Consider the following 21645-nt stretch of genomic DNA (forward strand, 5'->3'; position numbering starts at 1 on the left):
AACTATGACAGTGATTATTATTCCTTATTTTGAGCGTGATAAAAAATATCGCAAGTATTTGACCAACAATTATAAAGCAGAAGCGAATGTACATTAAATCAATACCGTTAACCCACAACATTTGAGTTACCATACAAATCCATATATAGTGATGGCAATGGGTACTAGACCCGACCCGAATCCGTGGATCCGTATCCGTTTTCACGGATCTGGGTCTAAAAAATATAGACCCATTGGATCTGGGTCGGATTCGGATCCTGTTAAATTTCACGGGTCCGGATCCAGATTTGAGAAAAATACCCAGACCCAGACCCGCAGATTTGGAGGACCCGTTTTAATTTTTTTTTTTATATCTAAAATATATTAACACATTACACACAGTACACTACCACTACCAGCCTCTGCCGTCTGCCCGTCTCCCTCCCAAGTCCCAAACTCCCAACTCCCATCCCAACTCCCACAGTCGCACAGTCTCCCTCCCAGACTCCCTCCCTCTGCCAACGGCCCAGCGCCATTCATCAATCATCACCCTCGACTCCTCGAGCCTCGACAGTCGACCGGCCCAGCCTCCTCACTCCCTCCCTACTCCTCCTCAGCGCCATTGAAGGTAATGAACCCTAATTTTTTTTTTCCTACAATACTTTTGATTTATGTTGAGTAGTAGATATATGTTGATTTATTTGAGTTTAGTGGTTGATTTATGTTGAGTTTAGTGGTAATTTTTGATTTATGTTGAGTAATTTTTTATTTATTTGAGTTTAATGGTTGATTTATGTTGATTTATTTGAGTTTAGTGGTTGATTTATGTTGAGTTTAGTGGTAATTTTTGATTTATGTTGAGTATTTTTTTATTTATTTGAGTTTAGTGGTTGATTTATGTTGATTTATTTGAGTTTAGTGGTTGATTTATGTTGATTTATTTGAGTTTAGTGGTTGATTTATGTTGAGTTCAATGGTAATTTTTGATTTATGTTGAGTTCATTGGATGATTAAGAACATGAATGATTGACGAAGTTATTTTGAATGTGTTTATGGATATTTTGAAGACAATTTTAAGTTTTATAATGTTTTTTTAGGTGATTCAGTGTGAAATTATATATATTATTAACATTAGTCTATAAATATCGCTTGGTTCATGCCTCAACAACAGCATTTTGAACCTATTTTTTTTCAACCCTTAAGTTGTTGCACACACATCTCCACTCCATTTTTCCGACCTAAACCTTCCTCCTTCAGAACCCTTACATCCTCACGTAGCCCCAGCCGCCCAGACGTCAACTCTACCTGTCATCCGGCGTCAACACCAGCTGCCGCAGGCCGCACCCAGCCCCATCCACCATCATGTATATCATTTTTTTCTTTTTCTTTCTTTCCATAAAATTTAATAATTTGTGCCATTGTCATAGATTTTTCATTTCTTTGAATGTTTACTGTCAAACATTTTTTTTAATCAATTTGTTAAATTTAGGATTTTTATTAATCAATTTAGGGTTTTTGGTTTAATTGGTAGTAAATTTATAAATTTAGAGTTTCAAATTTAATTTCTAGGGTTTTTGTTAATCAATTAAGGGTTTTTGGTTTAATTGGTGGTAAATTTATAAAATATAGAGTTTCATATTTAATTTCTTGGAATTTATTAGAGTTTTATTGATTAGTAATTCAATTCCACAATTAATTTAGGATTTATATATTTTCAGATGGTTGATTAGTAATTTAATTCTACACACCCGTCATTGCCCATCGGACTTGCTGCCTGCGTTTATCATTCCATTTATTTTTCTCAGGTTAACATTTTCTCTAACGAATATCTTCAATTCTTAATTCTAATTTCTGATTTGTTACTCTGGTTGTTTTACTTTACTGTCTCAATATTGAATTTAGTTGAGGTTTAAATCAAATTATGTGGCACTGGTGATAGGCCGATTTACAGGGGTATCCGGGTAGCCCAGGAATACCACTTTAAATATAAAACAAAAACTAAGAGTATAGGACTAGGGTAAGAACTTGGATGAGTTGGTAGAGCTTTAATTATGACAACCAAAAGTGCTCATGTTCATAGATAATAGCATTTTCTTGATTTCTTCTATATGTTTGAATTTGTTTTCTTCTAAATGTTTGAATTTGTTTAAATTTCTCCTAATAGTATAGGAATTTGTTTTCTTTGAATGTATGAATTTATTTTCTTTGAATATATGGATTTGTTTTCTTTGATTGTCTGAATTTGGTTAAATGTCTTTAATTTATTTTGTTGATAGATATTTCATAATTGTGCTGAATAATTGCATTATAATAGTTTTAATTAGGTGTTTTCATTTTTTTGATTTGATTAAACCGTAAAATGGTTGGGTATTTGTGAAAATAGGAATAATAGTGAATTTTGATTAAGTTTGAATGTTTGATAGATTAATATTGTATTACTGATTGACAACACTTGATTATTTTCTAGATCCGCCACTTAAAATATGTCCTCATTCGTTGTGTTGTTGATAATTAATTGAGCACTCCAAGAAAGTAAAAGTAGCTAGATCCCATTTTTGAGACAATTGGCTATTGGTATTGGATGATAGAAAGTACATTCCATTTTACTTCCTTTTCCTTCCTTTGCTGGTTTTGTTTCATTTTCCTAATCCGATATAAGAAAGCTTCAAAGAGTGTTAAGAGTTACAAAAATATTTGCTTGTGTCGTGATTCTTAATGCTCCCTCAAGTCTCGTTTTGCACAGATGTTTTCTTTTTGGGTCATCTCATCCTGCTTTCCCACGCTCTGTTCGACCTTTGCCTGGATCCAACTTGTTGTCTTTGTCTCCTATTGTTATTGATACTTAAATGTATGGTTTGAATCGAGTGCTTTATTATCTACTGCACTATTTTCAAGGCGTGATTCCAAACATGTTTAGTCCAGTAGGCAATATGCATCCCGCTATGAGTAGGAGTATAACAAAATTACAAAACACTTCCAGTGATTGTTCATGATCAGCTAGGATTCGAGCAATCTTAAACACTTATAAAACCGCAATGGCATTAAGGCTTTGGAATTGTTATTTCTGTACAAATTCGTGTATCTTATGAATTTCTGTAGCTATACATGTAAGAATTAAGATGTTAAAATGATCAAGTCACTTTAAACCCTACAATAAGTCACCTCCATTGCATAAAGTTTGCGTTCAAAAACTGTCTCATATTTCATATGTTTTTGCATACTTTTCTATGCAAGACTTAATTGTGTCCAAACCTGCTTCTAGTAGTTGTAGTATCAAACCAATGACCCACCTTCACTCTAATAGCCTTTGTGGAAAATGTAGGCGCCGTTAAATAATGGATAGGAAAGGAAAATTGAAGGTTTAGGAAGTTTTCAATGCTTGGGCCATTTGAACATGTGGTATTAGGTGGTAATGGAATATTGTGATGAAAATTTTTTTTTTATGATCAAACTTTCATTAATCACGGGAATGACATGATACATATCATGAAATTGTACACTATAAATTATTCTCACTCCCACCATTTAGTACCGATTACCAAATAGGTTGTTAGTTATTACTGCTCTATTGGTGTACCTGTTAAGTTCAGTACTTGATCCAAATGAGCTGCAGCTCTTTATGCTTCCATTTTTTTCCTTTTCCACTATCTAAGTTCAATCTTGTTTTGTTAATTTTTCCTTCACATTTCCCCTGTAGAATTCAGAAAATGAAGAAAGGATTGCACCCTCAGATGCAATGGATATCCTATGTAACCCAGAGTGGTAGATTGATAAATGTGATGATGAGCAAAATTCACCGAGAACCAAAGGTTTATCACTTCAGAGCCAAGCGTCAGATGGCTCAAAGCTTGGGGCAGATTGCCAAGTTCAAGCGTCGTTATCAGCAGGACGAGCTCAAGGATGAGGGGAACAAGGAAGAAAAGTAGGACCCTTAGCTCTTGTAGCTGACATTAGCCTTGGTATCCATTGTTGAAATAAATTTTGGACCTGGCATTATATGATATGAATTTTTTTTAGCTACTCAAGGCAGGCATTTTTTTTCTTACATCACGATATTTGTTGTTTGATCTGATCGTTTGGGATTAAAGTTTTGATTGTTTGATGATCTTTACATGGGATTGTTTTGGATTACAACCAATTATTTGCGATTTAAAGAAAATCGAGGAGGGTTTTTTCCTGAGAATTAAAAAACCTATCTTTAAGCAGAAGATATGCTTTATTAGCATAAAAAAACACTTGCAAGAAAATTTTTACTGTGCATATATTGCAATCAGCATTTTCATATTAACATTCAGATTTTCACTGTGATTACTGATTACTCATGACATTGGGTAATGGGTTGACATTGGAATTTAATTCTCACAAAAAGTACTTTTTTATTAGAAATTAATTTTCCAAGTAAAATTTCTTAGAGATCAAGTTTTATGTTTGATAGCATATTAGAAGTTGCAATCAAGTGGTATCATAGTGATTAAACTCCTAAATCCTACATATAGTAGAATTTACCTTCCATTGGAATTTAAAATTTTATATCAAATAATAATTCTTAACAAAACACAATCCATTTTAACTTCATTAAGTATTGTACGAGACAGACCTATATATTAATTTATTTTCTAATTAGTCAAAAATTTAAATTTAAAAAAGTATTACTTATTTATTTTCTCAACATCGTTTTGCATTTAGATCCACCATAACACTAACAATCGTCATCATTTCTCCCATCTTCCCTTGCTTTGGCGGCCAGTTCCTCTAAAGTCCAACCATAGCTCATCTCGAGCCCTCCTCACAGTCGGCCACCACCGCCTGCTGCCTAGATGCCATAGTTTGTAACTACAATCAATTTATTGATATGCCACCATGCTAGGCCACCATTGTCAGGATATAATTGGTTAATTTAAAATAAGTGATATTTTTAAGGTTGTAAGTGATCAAATTAGTAAATAATACTTTTAACTATTATTTATCAACTCAGAATATCCGAGACTGAAATATTATTTAAATTTATATATCTCCCAGCATTGAGATATTTAACCTTAGAACATCATGCAATTTATTTTCAACCTACTATTTGGATATTTGAGTCAATTGGCAATCATCGGATATTTGAAGTCAATCATTTACAAATTTTCTAAAAAACAATTTTAAATACTCCACTCGTTCTTGATTCACGCAACTAGGGATGCAAGCGGGGCGGGTCTAATAGGAGACATGTCCCATCCCCGCCAGTTTGATGGGTCATGGGGCGAGTACAGGTATAATATTCATACCCACCGCGGGGTAGGGATGGGGATGGGAATGGATTTTAGGTGATACCTGCCCCATCCCCGCTCCGCATCAAGATATGTACAAATTTTGGGAACCCCAAAATTTATTTTCAAATTTTTTTTTTTCTAAAAAAAAAAAAGAAATTGTAAAACAGAGTCACAGCCTCACAGGAACACTCGAATTCCCAATTCCCTCTCTTGCTCTCCTCTCAGTGAAAGAACTCTAACCATAAAAACTCTACACACCTCTTCCTCCACCTTCGCTGCCGCACTCTCGCACCACGCCACCGCCGGCTGCTCCTCCATCACAGACGAACACTCGAACTCGGTGCTGCACTGCTGGCTGCTGCTTCTCGTGGGCTGTGGGTTGTTCGAATCGAATCGAAGAATCCCTAAAAATCGAAATTTTTGATTTTGCTTAAGGTATTTTCACTCTTTATCCTAAATCTTAATATTAATCTTGTTCTAATCTTTAATCTTAGTGTTAATCTTAAATTCTTAATCTTAATTTCTTGTAATGTGCTCTTTCGACCATTGAATTTGATTACTATCTTTATCTTTGATTTTATAATCTAAGTAATTGGGTTTAAAAATCTGGAAACATAATTGTTTCTAAGCTATTGAAAATTTGAAAATGTTGTCGTAGCTTCCTGAATTTGATTCCATTCTTCGAAGCTTCCTGAATTTGATTCTATTCTTCGAAGCTTCTTCCTGGAGAATCTTGTTGTCGTAGCTTTTGTTAATTTGATGTTATGATGATGATAAGAATTCTATTTGTGAATTCAAATTGTTTCTAAGCTATTGAAAATTTTAACCAACATTTGAAAATGTTGAAATTTTAGTAATAATTTTGTTAGAAAGTTGTTTCTTGATCAAACTTAAATTTACCTATTTATTTGGTTTTCTTTGATTTGGTTTGTATGACTATTTTTAAATACTCATGTTGTTTATTTGGTACTTGTTTGCATTTTATATGAGTTTTATGTTTTTAAAGTGTGTGATTATTTGTTGGAGACTTTGGTTATGTGTTTGTTTGAGACTTTGGATATGTGTTTGTTTGAGACTTTGGATATGTAATTGTTTGAGACTTTGGATGTGTGTTTGTTTGTGACTTTGGAGTTTGGATATGTATTATGGGTTTTAAGGCCCAAATGATTGAATATAAATATGTGGCACAGATGGGTATTAAGCGGGGATTTGACGGGTGGTGGGGCGGGAAAAATAGGTATTAGACGGGGATGGATACCCAGATGGGTGGTGGGGCGGGGATGGTTTTAGTTACAAACCTATCGGGGAGGGGACGGGGAAAAAAATTATACCCGCCGCGGAGATGGGGACGGGGACGGGTATTGCATTAACAGATGGGGATGGGGATGGGGATGGGAATTCCAATCCCCGGCCCGTCCCGTTTGCATCCCTACATGCAGCACGACAGGAACATCACTTCTATCGGCAATTCTCTACTGCGGGTTCTCAGTGCAGCCATTTCATCTTTGAATTAAACGAAACAAGGAGAATTGACAAATAAGCTGCCCTAATTGATCAATTTTCAATTCCAGGTAATTTGAAAATTGTATCCATTTGTGGATATTTGCTCGTTGTTACTTCCCTAGTTTATAGTTGAATTTTTCCTTTTCTAGTTTCTAACTCTGTATTTAAGCATTTATGTTGTTCATTCTGATTTTTTGAATTTGCTATTTTTGGATTTAATTTGCTACCTCTACTATTCAAATGCAGCAATTATATAGCTTATTGTGCTTGTGTGCAAGGATGATTTCTAATTTTCTATTTTTCTTGTCACATTTTAGGTTTAAATTGACAAAAAAATTGTTTGATTTGCATAGCTGATAGCTGCTCAAGTTTTGCTGCTTTAATCATGATTATGATAATTTGAGAGATGAAAATACATTGGATTACTTTAGGTTTTGTTGTTTATGTAGTATAGTTCATAGTTTTATATTTGACTTTGATATGTGGAATTGATGATGGTTTGTTCGCAATACTGGATGGTAAATATTTTGGATAATAGTAGCCATATAAGTATATTCTAATTGAACTAATTCAGAAAGAATGCGAACAAATCAGAGACAGTTGCCTTTTTGATATCAGCAACCAAGCTTTTCTAGGTCGGTTTTGTGTAATAGAAATTCATGATTTGAATCTTTTGAATGGATTTTTTCATTACTTGTTTATTTTACTCTTTTTCTCTGTGATTTAACTTGTTAACACCAAAAGATGTTAGGGCTAAGGGTCGATTAAACTAGGGATTGGTTGCCTAACAACCAAGTGTTCAATATATCAAAGTTCGTGGCAAACAAGAAGTATACGAGAACTTAAACAAAGCATGAAATTGAAGAACAAAAGTGAGAAGTAAAAACAAGAGAACAATCTGATTTGGGAGGGGGAAAAATCCCAAGATTAATGTATTCTTGGACTATAAAACCCATCCAAAAAAGGAAAATTAATTGTATTGATAGTGGTTAGGCCTTGTTTGGATGGAAGAAAATGAAGGGAGCAAAAGGGAAAAGATTTGGAGGGATGGAGATCCCCTTATTTGGATAACAAAAAGAGAGAAAGAGAATTTGGAGGGATTAAGTTCCTTCATTTTGTTAATATCCAAATCTTCATAGGAGGAAAGATTTGGAAGGAAAATGAAGTTCCTCCTTCCCTTCCTTTTTATACAAACAATGGGGTATTGTTCCTCTCTTCTCCTCCCCTTCCTTTCCCTTTGCCTCTCTTTCCTTTCTTTTCTCTCCTAATTTTCTATTCAAATGGTGTTAGTGTTTACAAAAGTTAACAAGAACAAGAATCTTCACTAACTCTCTTACAAAGAGATATAAAGATTTTTTTTAGTATGGATCTCAAACTCAAACTGTCCTTTTGTGTCTCTCAAAGACTCACATACAATTGCCCTCAAACCCTTAGTGCTTCTTCTTGTTCTCAATGATTTCACATTTCTCTTTTATATTGAAGTCTCATTTTGTTTTCTCTGTTTTACTGCTACCACTATAGAGTAAGCATAGGACATGTAAATGAAAAAACAAATGAGGAGATCTTCATTGACATCTTTCTTTCCTTTTAAATTGTGTGCCGATTAGCTTTTTTTTTTTTTTTTTTTTTCATGATTCCAGGCTCCCAAGATACTGGTGTATCATGTTTTAGATTTTTTAAAGGTGTTTCAGTCATTATACTATTTTATATCAAATTGTCTTCATGAGGAAGTTAAAGTTTTATGCCATAGCTTTTTGTAAAAAAGGAACCTGCTTGTTTTTCTCAGAATATAGTTTGACTTGGTAGATCAAGTGATGCTCTATGAATATGACCGTCTCAATCTCAAATTTCTCAGGTACATTTTTAGTTCTAGTTGACCATGCATAATGTTCGTCAAACTCTCTTCTTTTTACGGAAAACCAAGTACTTGCATACAACATCCCATGAAGCAGCTAGTGAAAGATTGAAGAGACTGGTTGCTGATTTCCAGCGAAAGAAGAAAACAAGAAATCTGAAGAAAAATGAGGTTTTCGTGGAAGTTCCGGAGTCCTTATCATTTTTGGACACAGCCACCATGCCAATGATGCTTACAGCTGTTGGTGTTGCACTTTTTGCAAAACTTCTTATGATGGTTATCTTCTTTTGCCTCTTCTGGCATGCATAATTGATTTTCTACTAATTGCAGTAGTGCATCATTGGGCCCTTTCTTTCTTTCATGAGAACATTGGGGCAACCGGGCAAGTTATTTAAAATAAGATTTTGCTCAGTAAAGTTTGATAGGTTGCACATCTTAGAACTTAATCTATACTCTTGTATTTCAATTCAATTTAGAAAGGGACTTGAAAGATGAATTTACATGACTAGAGGAATTTATAGAGCAAATAATTTGCCTTTAATGAGTAGAAAGATCTAAGAGTCATTTGTCAGAATAGTGCAAATAAATGAGATTGTGCTCATACATCAGTAATCAGTATGTTACGTTCTTTATTCTTTTTTGAATGTCAATTACCCTTACATCAATATCTGTGGTTGGTATTAAACAGCTGTATAATCTTGGTGGTACATCAGTGTCATAAAATACTCTGTTTCGCCTGTAACTGCCAAATTAACCACAAAGGTTTAAACTGGTACCTGAATATGAGCTAGACACAAGTAAGAATGTAGACACTCTGCAGAAACCGAACAATCAGGTTATCTAACCAATTAAAGAGCCACAAAAAAATGAAATATTTCCAGCAATTTTTGCCATCTGTGAAACTCAAGTCTAGAATGTGTTCCGCGTTTATTATTCTGCTCATGGACATGCAACTGCGGTGAAAGCCATACGAACAGCCATCATGTGTCATTTTCTTATATTTTGGATAGATGTGGAAATTTGTTGTAAATAAAAATATTATTAGTGTCTAAAGCTACTTTGACTGAGATGCTATACCTGCCTTTACAAAGGGTGGATTGAAATTTTATATGTTTTTAGGTTACCTAAATTTTTGCTCCAAATTTTTTGGACGTCCCTTAGTTCGTACCAAATGAGGTCATCCACCGCCGAGGGAAGATGGAATTTTCTTTTCTGTTGTTATTTAATGATATGCCTAAAAATGTAAGGGTTTGTACTGCCTCTTTGAAGCACCTGATTCTTTATTTCATCTTCCTTTTGAACCACACTAATTCTTAATCAAAGAGTTAATTTAGTATTGGCTGGTTTATTATTAGCCTTCTATCTTCACGTTTATTTATCTCAGACCTTGGTATCAATTATCTTTTAGTTTCTCTATCCTATATATACGTGTTTATTCAATCTAACTGTTGTTTCCATCTATGGTTGCTTTGTTTTGAGTCTATATCCTATCTCTTGGATGCATTGGAATTCCAGGTAGTGGGTTTCATCTGTTCTGTGGAATGTTAAACTGTTGTCCTGTGACAATTTTTGCATTTTAGTTGATGAATTATCATTATCAGGTACTAAAATTGAATTTTGACAGATTTTGTGACGTCATTATTGCAGTAGCATTGCATTCCACATCTCACTTTTACAATTTCTTTATTGGCCTTGTATTTTAGTTAAGTGCTCAAATATTTGAGATATGGATTCTTTTGCTGCAGTATGATGAGTCCAGATCTCAAGAACTGATTGAGCGCAAGATAAAGAATGCTCCTCCTGGTCAAGGAACAGTTAGGATGCTCACACGTGAAGAATGGGAGCAAATTCGAGAAGTAAGGCCTAGAACTCCTTTTGAATCAAAGCTTGCTCGGCCTAACGCACGAATAAGGACTGGCGGTGCGATCAAAAAGGTAGCTGTGTTGTTATTTACTGCTTGGTTTCTTTTATATCTTAGCTTCCTAAGCTTTTCTAAGATCCAGGTAATACCAATAACTTGTGATCATGGATTAAAACTCGCCAACATAACATCCATTATGTAACCTGTTTGAGAGTTGTCGCAACTTTAAATCCCTTTTTATGACGGCACATGAATTTTCACGGTTAAAATGCCGCGTTGACCGTTATGTAATGTCTAACGCCATATTTATCTGTTACAAGTTTTTTTGTTGAGAAGATATTATAGGAAAAAAAATTCTTATAACATCTCCCTTATTTGTGGAAAAAGTTCTTTAGTGCTTGTATTTTATAGTAATAATATTAGTGCCTCTCACAAGACAAAGTCATTTTCACTTTTTTACTGCCTTTGTGGGCTACTTCGCTTATATGGTGTGTGATGCAAATTTTTGTTAATGGCTGGAGGCATGATTGCTTGACTGTGTGGGCTCATTCCCTTTCTTGATTTTTGTATATATAGGTAGTTATAGGATTCTAGGGCTCTTTATTCCCTCATACTGAAAGAAACAACCTACAATCTCCACTATTTTTGCCTTGTGTTTTCTAAATTAATAATGGAACCTTTTTCGTAACTTATTGCCTTTTTCATATAGGACTCATTTATTTTCTATATGATGAATTTTGAGAGGCTTAATTTTCCAAGTTAAAGGTGACAGAAGCAATATATTGCATTGGTCTTAGCTGACAACGAGATCCGAAGAAGAAAATACTTGATCAATGTGCTAAGCAGAGGGAAGTTGGAGGATGGAAGAGGGAATGTAGTCAGAGACTCAACCACTTTCTTTCTAGGAAAAATAACTTAAGCTCTCACCATCTCCATGATAACACACTAGAGGCAAATTTGAAAATCTTTTTCATATGCTGCAGTCCAGTGACTGCACAGGATTTAAGGTCACAAGGTTGCAGTAATTTTTGTTGGTGTTCCTTCAAAAGTAAGATCTCATGACGATTATGTGTTCTTGCAGAAATCGGTATTCCTTCTTCATGTCATTAGCAATAGCTCCTTACCTCTTTTTTTCCCCAAACTTTTGAAATTGAATCTCTTCTTTTCCTTGCCTTGTCTTCCCTCCAAAATTTTTTATTCTAGAGTATTTAGAAGCTGTTGAAGGCTTCTTCCAGTTATGTTCCAAACTTGTGTTGTGTTCCAAACTTTTGTTTTCTTATGCGAAAAAATAATAGTAGAAATATGTCAAGGATGATAAAATGAAGTGCTATGTCTAATAGATTGGAGCAACTACTCAAGCTTAAATGAGAAAACTCCTAGAGAAGGATTTAATCATAGTCTTGAGCATAGTGCAAAAATGCGATTACGGTCCCAATTGCAGTTAAATATGGTGATATGGTAACAGGGTGATACGATTGTCGTACTGCCAAAGATCGGCCAAAACTATGAAATATTGTTTGAAAAGGCCTAAACACAATTTGTTTTAAACCTTTACGATGCGGGTAATCTTGTTTGGTAAATTTGAAAACCTTTAGAATGCGGCCAATACAATATGATGTTGTCTTATTTTTACACTATGGTCTTGTGCTTTTAGGCTTTTTTGCTCAAGCAACATTTCTCAAATGATTTGACTATATCTTTAATCTTTCTGCTTGGGGCATCCGCTCATGCCTTCACAATTTAGAGTCCAATAGCCAATGTCTTTCTAGAGCAAGAATCCAAAATTCAAAAACACAACACCTACTAAATTTCTAAATGATCAACTGATTGTAGTTCTTTTGGTTCTTAAGTTAGTGTTGTTATCTCACTGGTTTTATTAGTAAATTTGAATGTTCTAATGCTATTTTGATGTAAAATTCAAAAACACAGCTTACAAACACTTTGAAACCTGTGTTTTCAGAATTTTCCATTCACCAGCTAAGGTGAAAAACCACTTTACATTGAAAAACCTCACAAGGTTGAAGATCCTAATCTTTTGTTTTTTCATTTTATATGCAGGAGGATGTGAAGGACTGGACGATTGATGTACTGATGGACGCAGTTACGCGAGTAGAAGAGAGTGTTAGACATAAGTCTAGATGAAACCTGAAGACTTGCATCCTATTTTTTGCTATGTTAATTAATCAAAACTTAATATTTTCCTTCAAAAAATAGGGATTCTAGTTAATGATATCATCGTGCTAATAGAAGTATGTTCTGTATATTCTCTTGGTCTTTATTGATATCAGATTAACGCGTTGTTACAAATATCGTAGAATAGTTTGTTTTGTAACTTCGACATTTTATGAAGTTGTGGACTTCGGCTCATGCATCTATGAATTCGAGTCCAGCAGCGAATGACTTGCTGGAATGCAAGAGTCACGAATTGAAAAACACTAGATATCCTTCACTTGAATATTCTGAATGATCTGGAGATTGTAGTTCAATTGTGATGGTGAATCGGACATTCTGATGAGAGCGTTCGGGCGTGTATGGGTTGGGGTTATATATAATCATCTAATAAGTGTGTAGATTATTATTGTTTAGTATTAATTAGTTGTTATAATAGCTCTTGGAGTATATTTTTTGAGAAAAATATAGAGAAAGTATTCTACTTTGATTTTGAAACGTCATAAACTGTACTATATTTAAAGTAATTATTTTGAAAGTGATATTTTTTTAAATAGTATACATATTTTATTTTTAATTTTGGGTAACTCTTTGCCATCTATCAACATTAACTATACATATTTTTAGATTTTTATTATATTGTATCTTTTTTTAGTATGATTTTCAATACCAACAATAATTGTTTTTTAGTGTTAGTAAATATATCTCAGTTTTATTTTAGTCAGTCTCAAAATTCTAATAAATTTCTCTAATTTCTATTTTTAAATAATCTTATTACTGTTACTTTCTATATTATCTCTCTTGTTTATAAACTTTTAAATCTTTTAGATTTAATCTATTGTATTCAAATTTCTTAGTTTCGTGCCATTTAACCGTAGAGATAATTCATTGGAATGGTAGTGAAAAAAAAATTTGAAGAGGATTTTCTAATCAATCTCCTAATCTTATTCTGAAACAATCTCTTGATTTCATTCACTTAATTTGTGTTATTCATCAGCCTCTGCAACCAATCAAAACATAAATTTACATCTTATAAATTACAAATTAGCAAAATCATTTGGACAAAGAAATATATTGCTATAGCCCCAAGTCAAAATCTTGGATACAATTGTAAATTCATTTATGCTATGTTTGGGAATAATAATTTCATTTGAAATTTTGGAATTGGCTTAAATTTATTGTTTGGCAATAAAAAATTTTCAAATTTAAATTTGGATCAAATTCCACCATAGTTTTTAAAATAGTTAAAATTGAGAATTTGAGAATGACTATCCAAACCTTATCATTATCAAATCCTTCATTTATAATTTCATAATTAAAATTCATAATTTGAAATGAAATACTTGTTTCCAAACACTACATTATTGGTATTGGGTTTTCGAACAAGTTTTTAATGTTTTTTCAAGTTCATAATTCATCGAGTTAGATTAATGATTTTGGTATCGGATTATTTAAATCGGATTTATAGTGGTCATCTCAATACGATTCAAGTCCGAATTTGTTACTCCAACCTAAATCATGTTCACTTGGACTTTGGGTTAGATCAATTAGGGGTTCGAGTTAGCTTTACGTCGAATTATTCAGAATTTCGGTTAAGTCAATTATATTATGTTTGGGTCAAATTTTGATTGGAACTATTTTATATTTCTTAATGAGCTATAATTCTAAAAGGAAAAATAATTAAGAATTTGAGTTTTTTTGCTTGATCTTATTTTGAAAAAACAAATATAAATGATCTTATTAATTATTATTGCACATATTATTAGTTAAGCATAAGTTTTTTAATGAGACAATTTCATAATGAGACTATCTTTATTAGATTGACATATATATATATTAATTAACAACCAATTACGTAAATGAGTTAATTATATGAGATGTTTTATAATAAGACGTGTTTATATAAAAAGTTTAAACTTTTCTTGTCAATGGTGAAATCAAAACCTCAACTTTTCAAATATACTGGCCTACATCTCTCTACATTACAACTACTAAATACACAATTCCCGAAACATACCCCAGGCAGGAGGCAGCCTGATTAAAGGGTAGTTAATGAAATTAATAATCAGATTTAATAATTGAAAAGTGTGGGGAAAAAGAGAGAGAATAATTCTTACTTCTTCGTTTCTGTTGTTGATCACCTAGTTAACAGAATCCTTCAAAGAATAAAACAGTGATTAATGAAAAATTAAGACATGGGAACCCTTTCTTCTGCCACTGTCTATTCTCATCATCTTTTCAAATTGGCCATCACTTTTGCTTTTGGCTACCACTTGTTAGTTCTTTCTTTAATTTTAGTTTATTGTAAAAAAATTGATTTTTTCAGTTTTTTTTTTAATGTATGATTTGTACTTTTGGCAATTTCTTGGTATAATTTTGTGTTTGTCAGTCTCTTTAATTTGTCTGCTCTTGTTGGGTTAGTGGGTATTTGGTTTGATCATCATTTTTGTCAATTGGGTTTTTCCCCTTTTGTGCGTTGGAGATTTATCATGGTTTTTTGAGTGGGTTTGTTGATTCTGAGAAATGGGTTTTTGGGTCTTGTTTTGTTGCTTTCAATAGTGGTGATTTTTAAAGTTACATCATTTGTTTGGGGTTTTTCCCATTTTATGTGTTGGGGATTTATGGTAATATTTTGTGTAAGATTTGTTAATTATGAGAAATGGGTTGTTTTGTTTTGTTTTCTTGTTTCTATTAATGGTGATTTTGATCATATTGCATGTTCTATTCTAATTTCTTGCTGTGTATGTTCATATGCTTTCTTGTCTTGCTACTTGACTTCTCTTGCATTTTGTTTTCGTTTGTATGTGTTTCTCGAGCTGAGGGTCTCATTTTCAACAAGGGTATGGTCTGCCATTTTTCATCATTCCCCATACCCTGATCATAACTTGTATGATCGGGATACAATGGTTATGATGATGATGATGATGATGACGACTTATTCTAAGATCAATTGTTCTAGTGCTAGCTATGGCATTTTGATCTTTGATAGTTTGATCTTTTTTGAGTTAGTGATCAATTAATAATTGATCAAATGTGATTATTGGTTCTAAATGATCTTTGTTGCTGTGCATGTGGCAGAACTTATTGTAGTTTGGAGTAATATGAGTAACAAAGAATCTGGGAGAGGAAGTTGTTGGAATTGTGAGAATATAATGCAATGCTTCAGTTCTAGAGAACAGATGAAAGTGGAGGATATGTTGAAATTATCTGATACACTTGGTGAATCCCAGCCTAGGCCTGATACTGTCAATATTGAAGAAGCAGAATCGTCTCTTCGTGAAACTGGTGGTTTGAATTATGAGGTTGATTTCCCGTTTATTCTTTTATACTTCCTCTGTTCAGAAATATTCGCTACGTTTCGAGTATTGACACTATTCATCGTTCAGCTTATTTTACATATTGTGGCTAATGGGCGAGAACAAATATTAGCAAGTGGGATCTTGTTTGAATCGTCTAATCGCATAATTTCATACTATTAAATTTTTATAATTTTTAAACGTGCATATTTCAATATATAAATAATCAAAATAACACATTGGATTGTGTAAAAGTAAAATATAGCAAGTATAGTGGAACGAAGGAAGTAGTATGTTAATTGTGCTTTATTTTTCTACTCAATTTTTTCATATCTTAGTTAGGCTTGGGCATCAATAGTATCTAATTCAAAGTTTTTGGCTCAAAATCGTTGTGAAATTGTTTTTATTTGCACTGTGGATTAACTTTTCGGAATTCTATTCATGTGATGTTTGTTCGTCGTTTTATCTTAGTTTAGTTGATCATCAACATTCTATTACTCCAATAGTAAGAGGCTCCCAACTAGGAAGAGTTTGGGATTGGATGTCTGCAATCTTATCATTGCTCGCGATAACAAAGAGATTGTTTCCGATCCTTGGTAGAAACTATCATATGCAACTTTACATAATAAGTACATGTTAATTGTATTTCATATTAGTTATGGAAAGGGGTGCATGTTAATATAGGAGCAAGTGTTTAGAGCAAGTGTTTTTCAAATGGATGAAGTACTAATTGTACTAATAATAATAATAATTACATTTCGTTTCCTATGTTTCCAAAACTTATAAATTATCGTTTCTCGTTTCCGTTTCAGTTTCTCGTATCGTATTGAATTTTGTTTCGTGCAACATTGATGTGAACTATGCACTTTGCAGGAAGCAAGAGCCTTGTTGGGAAAATACGAGTATCAGAAGGGAAACATAGAGGCAGCTTTACATGTATTTGAAGGGATTGATGTTATCTCAGTCACTCCTAGGATGAAACTTACCCTTGCAAGAATTAGAGATCGTCCGAAAAGGCGTTCTCAAGGGGATCCCAGTCCACCCATGTCTATACATACTGTTACTCTATTGTTTGATGCCATGCTGCTTAAAGCAAAATCTTTGCAGTCCCTTGGGAGGTATAGAGGTATTTCTTCAGATCATTTGCTCATCTTCTTGTAACTTAGCATTATGTTTTTGAAAATTGGTTAACTTGTTGACAAACTGTTGCGTGAATATTTCGGGACTATTTTTCTAATCCAGTGAAGACGGATAGAAATGAGAAAAGGGTTGTTCAAAGGCCTATAAAGTATAATCATTGACCTTGTTTTGTCATGCTAGCCACAAAAATAGATAGCTTGAGGTGGTTTTAAGCAATAATAGGGTGTTTTAGAGTTTGAATTGGTGTCCATGGGTCAGGGGAAATTTTTTGAAGGTCCTGTGTAATTTCAAAAAGTATGATAATTTTCTAACAACTTTGTATCTTTAACACTTAAAATATATTACGTAATTTAACATTGAGACCCTTCATTTTTCAAGGCCTTGTGCGGTCGAACATGTTGAACATGCTCAGAACCTCCCCTTCCATGTGTTCAGGAGCCTTTCTGTCATTTTAGTTGCTTACATTTTTGTTATATTGAAGAGGGCTAAACACGGGTTCTATTGCTAGTAGTTCGATGGAAGTTGTTTTTCTAATCTCAGAGTTTTTAGAGACAGTCACTTGTGGAACGTAGTATTTGGGATTTGAAAGGAATTGTTCCTTCATTTCCTAGCTAATATGCCCTTCCAAATATCTATGTGCAGAAGCTGCTCTATCATGCAAAACTATTCTGGAAATCATTGAATCTTCTTTACCTGGCGGCTTGCCCGAAAAATTTAGTGCTGACCCTAAATTGCAGGAGACACTTGCTAAAGCTGTGGAGTTGCTTCCTGATTTATGGAAGCTCGCTGATTGCCCACATGAAGCAATTTTTTCTTACCGGCAGGCCCTTTTACATCATTGGAACCTTGATGCTGAAACTGCTGCCAAAATACAGAAAGCATTTGCTGTTTATCTATTGTACAGTGGTGCTGAGGCAAGTCCTCCGAATTTGCGTTATCAAAAGAATAATTCATTTGTACCTAAAAGCAATTTAGAAGAGGCTACTCTACTTCTTATGCTTCTATTTGGAAAAGTGATCAGGCAAGAGATCGAGTGGGACCCTTCAATTATCGAACATTTGTCATTTGTATTAAGTGTTTCAAATCATCCTCGGTCTTTAGCTTGCGTTATAGAAGCTTTACCTCCCGGGATTATTGATAGAAAGGAGATGTACCATACTCTAGCCCTTTGTTATCATGCACATGGTGACAATTTTGCTGCTTTAAATCTTCTGAAGAAGCTATTGCATCATTCTGAGGATCCTAATCATAGTTCCGGCATACTAATGGCGTCGAAATTATGCAGTGAAAACCCGACCTTGGCTGAGGAGGGGATTGCATATTCTCAAAGAGGCCTAGTCAATAAGGAGGACAGATGCCATTATACAGTTGGGCGCTTTTACTCGTTATTGGGAGTGTCATTTGCAGAGCATGCTCGATCAGCAGTAGCGGATTCTGAGCGGGTTACTCGGCAGTTAGAAGCTGTCCAGGCACTGGAATCTGCTGTGAGTGTGACGGAATGTAGTGACTCTATTTCTGTTTACGATCTAAGTCTACAATATGCTTTGCAGAGGAATTTGGATGCTGCATTATATTATTCTAAGCTATTGTTAAAGTTGGATGGTGGAACCGACACTAAAGGATGGCTGTTGCTAGCACGAATTTTGTCGGGGCAGAAATGTTTTGTTGATGCCGAAACAGTCATAGATGTCGCTTTAGATCAGACCGGGACGTGGGATCAGGGAGAGCTGTTGAGAACTAAGGCTAAACTTCAAGTTGCTCAGGGATTTTTGAAAAAGGCCATTGACACGTATATGCGACTTCTTGCTGTTATACAACTTAAAACGAAGAGCTCTGGTTCTGGAAAGGTACTTTTACGGTCTATCGGTTTGATAGTTCTTTTTCTTTGATGTAGCTACATATTATTTTGGTAAATGGACGATAGAAATTGAATAGTACTTTCTTATGCTGGTGAATAGTAAAATACAATTGATAACTTCTCTGTGTGCGAAACATTAATGGATTACTTTGCGGTCTTTTATACATTAGTGCACGAAAAATATTTTTGTCGGATAACAAAAGATACATTCAACTAAAAGGTGAAGCTTATGGTTGAGGCCCTAAGATATGTTATATATTCTAACACGCCCCCTCACGCGAGAACCCATTGGGCTAGAAGTGTGGATGCAACACAGACCCTCTTGATACATGCCGCTGTATATTTCACTTTAATGAGGGGTGGTTGAAATTCAAACCCGTGGCCTCTTGTCACGCTGGCTTCTGATACCATGTCAAGGAGTCATCTCAACCAAAAGCTTACAAATTGGAAGTATCGTAATCTTATCTTGTGCTAGATAGCAATAATCAATTGGGTAAATAGCCATTTGTGCTCACTACTTTGTTCGTTTTGACAGAGCGTTGAGAATCATGATCTGAAGTTAGAACTACAAACATGGCTTGATCTAGCTTGTATCTATATCAACATATCACACTGGAATGATGCTGAAATTTGTCTGTCTAAAGCCAAAAACATCAATCCTAATTGTGCTTCGAGATGGCATACGTTAGGTAAATATGTTTTCTCTTCGACACTGACCCTAGTTCAGTTGGTTGATATTTTATTGCTTGCCATGGATTCTGGTTAATTTACCGTGAATACTTTGTAGTAGTTAAAATAGCCGCATTGCATCCAGTCTAAGAGATATGGGCTTTTGCTCAGAATTTTTAAACCTAAGGATTAGTTGATATATTCGACTCCAAGTAAGAAGTTTGTATTGACTGTTCCATGCCATATTCAATTCCCATGTTATTGTTACCAAGACACAAAGCCGAATGTCAGAGTGTCCTTGTCATATACTTGTTCGAGTGTCCGACTCGGCACTACTTGAATATTTTTGAGTAGGGTAGGTGATGAACACCTTGATAGGGTTGGCAGACAGCTCTTTAAGTGAGCGTCTTAGAGCACCTTATAACGCCTTTTAATCTTAGCCTTAAACGAAGCCCATTTGATGTGGACACCCACATGTATCTCTTCTCTTCCTTATTTCTTTTTCTTCTTTATTTCTCTATATGAGTTTTTTTTGAGTTATTGCGGCTCTTTGTAAGCAAATATTGGATCATTTCATCCTCTTCCAACACTTGCTTTAGATAGTTAAATTTGAGGAAATATAACTCTGAAGTGTAAGCCATTCATCACCATATCATATTCGGTATATTCCGCTCATAGAAGTTATGATCAGGGTCTTGGGTGAGAGTTAGATGAAGGAGACCATACCCATCACAAATAAAATAAAGAGGTTGGAGTCAGTGAAACCCTCAGCTCGAGAATATAATAACCAGCAAATGAAAACATATGTCTAAACCTTAAGGGTGGTAATGTAGGCCTGTGGGTTTTTCCGCACTCGGTCCTTCTCATTGTAGGGAACTCTTATCTATTTGGAGGTCTTTCTCGAGCCGGGGACTCTTTGGCCGCAATCTTTTTTATGGGTATAGGTTGCCGCCTTCCATCCCTCCCCAGACCATAGATCTTATGAGCGGGATATACTTGGTACGATGATAATGATGACAGATTATTCAAACATCCAAAAGTAACTTGTGAGGGAGAACTTTGTAAATCTTTGTCGTTTCGAAGAACATAACCCGAGTATTTATATTCATAACCTTTTTTGCAGGTTTATTCTATGAAGCAAAAGGCCTTTACAAGGAAGCTCTGAATACTTTTAATATGGCTTTGAATATCGATCCTTGTCATGTGCCCAGTTTACTCTCCTCAGCTACTGCGCTCAAACGGCTTAATACCAAGTACAACGTGGTTATTAGAAGCTACTTAATGAACGCTCTCAAACTCGATAGGACTAATCATGTAGCTTGGTATAACCTGAGCATGCTATGCAAAACAGACGATGAATCATCGAATGTTGATGCTGCCGAATGCTTTGAAGCTGCGGCGTTTCTTGAAGAGACGGCTCCTGTGGAACCCTTTAGATGACCCGATGATGGATCGACCTGGTTGTGTAACTGTATAGCTCTTACATACAACTTTCTTTTATTGTCCGGATTGTTGCATATAGATGAAGATTGAAGAGCAATAAAATGATTTTTTTCTTTTTTCTTTTTTTGTTTGGAGTAAATTTCTTTTACACTTTTTGTAAAATGGATAGCTTGCCTTTATGTAAATAGAAGTGGTCTTATTACAAAGCTTTACAAATAAGTGGAAATGCAAATGTTGATTACTAGAAGTATTACTAATTATCATATGTCAATCATCTTTTTTTTTTTTAACTTTTTTATTTTTTATATACATATTTCTTATTATGTATTTGTAAATCAATAGATACTATTATGGATATTTTTGCGTTTAATGTTTTGAATATCATCATCGTATTCAATATATCGTGCTTATAGGATCTATGACCAAGGTTTGGGGAGAAATAAACATGTTTGCCTTTAATGTTTTGAATATAATTCTAGTTATTATGTTTTGCTCAAAATAATGCTCAAATAAATCAAATTATCTATTTTAGAATATCTTGATTATCTGATTTAATTCTTATATGCAAGTTATATTTCAACTCGAGTTGGATCATACTTTCTTAATAATTTTGTTTC

At 34.2% G+C, this 21645-nt stretch overlaps 3 protein-coding genes across 6 annotated transcripts; all 3 read left to right on the forward strand.

Moving 5' to 3' along the window:
- Positions 1 to 390: 390 nt before the first annotated feature.
- On the forward strand, positions 391 to 3998 carry LOC130827533 (uncharacterized). Of its 2 annotated transcripts, XM_057693272.1 has the most exons (3): positions 391 to 607; positions 1698 to 1784; positions 3677 to 3998. In XM_057693272.1, the coding sequence occupies exon 3, from the start codon at positions 3687 to 3689 to the stop codon at positions 3903 to 3905; it is 219 nt and encodes a 72-aa protein (XP_057549255.1). In that variant the 5' UTR covers positions 391 to 607; positions 1698 to 1784; positions 3677 to 3686; the 3' UTR covers positions 3906 to 3998. The 2 variants fall into 2 exon arrangements, with proteins under 2 accessions (XP_057549255.1, XP_057549254.1); XM_057693271.1 differs by lacking the exon at positions 1698 to 1784.
- Positions 3999 to 5400: 1402 nt separating this feature from the next.
- On the forward strand, positions 5401 to 13179 carry LOC130827368 (uncharacterized). 2 transcript variants are annotated; one of them, XM_057693064.1, is made up of 4 exons: positions 5401 to 6805; positions 8593 to 8868; positions 10338 to 10526; positions 12512 to 13179. In XM_057693064.1, exons 2-4 carry the CDS (start codon positions 8617 to 8619, stop codon positions 12593 to 12595), a joined length of 525 nt encoding a protein of 174 aa, XP_057549047.1. In that variant the 5' UTR covers positions 5401 to 6805; positions 8593 to 8616; the 3' UTR covers positions 12596 to 13179. The 2 variants fall into 2 exon arrangements, with proteins under 2 accessions (XP_057549047.1, XP_057549046.1); XM_057693063.1 differs by having other exon boundaries at positions 5402 to 5669.
- Positions 13180 to 14555: 1376 nt separating this feature from the next.
- LOC130827369 (protein NPGR2-like) lies at positions 14556 to 21427 on the forward strand. 2 transcript variants are annotated; one of them, XM_057693066.1, is made up of 6 exons: positions 14556 to 14897; positions 15701 to 15924; positions 16792 to 17044; positions 17701 to 18905; positions 19452 to 19605; positions 20709 to 21427. In XM_057693066.1, exons 2-6 carry the CDS (start codon positions 15724 to 15726, stop codon positions 21023 to 21025), a joined length of 2130 nt encoding a protein of 709 aa, XP_057549049.1. In that variant the 5' UTR covers positions 14556 to 14897; positions 15701 to 15723; the 3' UTR covers positions 21026 to 21427. The 2 variants fall into 2 exon arrangements, with proteins under 2 accessions (XP_057549049.1, XP_057549050.1); XM_057693067.1 differs by lacking the exon at positions 14556 to 14897 and adding an exon at positions 14918 to 15246.
- The last annotated feature ends 218 nt before the right edge of the window (positions 21428 to 21645 follow it).

The sequence above is a fragment of the Amaranthus tricolor genome, chromosome 11, assembly GCF_026212465.1.
Source record: "Amaranthus tricolor cultivar Red isolate AtriRed21 chromosome 11, ASM2621246v1, whole genome shotgun sequence".
NCBI lineage: Eukaryota > Viridiplantae > Streptophyta > Magnoliopsida > Caryophyllales > Amaranthaceae > Amaranthus > Amaranthus tricolor.

Excerpts from the sequence above, each read along its gene's own strand:
- LOC130827533 (XM_057693272.1), top strand. The coding sequence starts at position 3,687 with ATGAAGAAAGGATTGCACCCTCAGATGCAATGGATATCCTATGTAACC.
- LOC130827368 (XM_057693064.1), top strand. The coding sequence starts at position 8,617 with ATGCATAATGTTCGTCAAACTCTCTTCTTTTTACGGAAAACCAAGTAC. Across the intron at positions 8,869-10,337 it reads TTGCAAAACTTCTTATGATG|TATGATGAGTCCAGATCTCA; the intron begins GTTATCTTCTTT and ends CTTTTGCTGCAG. Across the intron at positions 10,527-12,511 it reads CTGGCGGTGCGATCAAAAAG|GAGGATGTGAAGGACTGGAC; the intron begins GTAGCTGTGTTG and ends TTTTATATGCAG.
- LOC130827369 (XM_057693066.1), top strand. The coding sequence starts at position 15,724 with ATGAGTAACAAAGAATCTGGGAGAGGAAGTTGTTGGAATTGTGAGAAT. Across the intron at positions 15,925-16,791 it reads CTGGTGGTTTGAATTATGAG|GAAGCAAGAGCCTTGTTGGG; the intron begins GTTGATTTCCCG and ends TGCACTTTGCAG. Across the intron at positions 19,606-20,708 it reads TTCGAGATGGCATACGTTAG|GTTTATTCTATGAAGCAAAA; the intron begins GTAAATATGTTT and ends CCTTTTTTGCAG.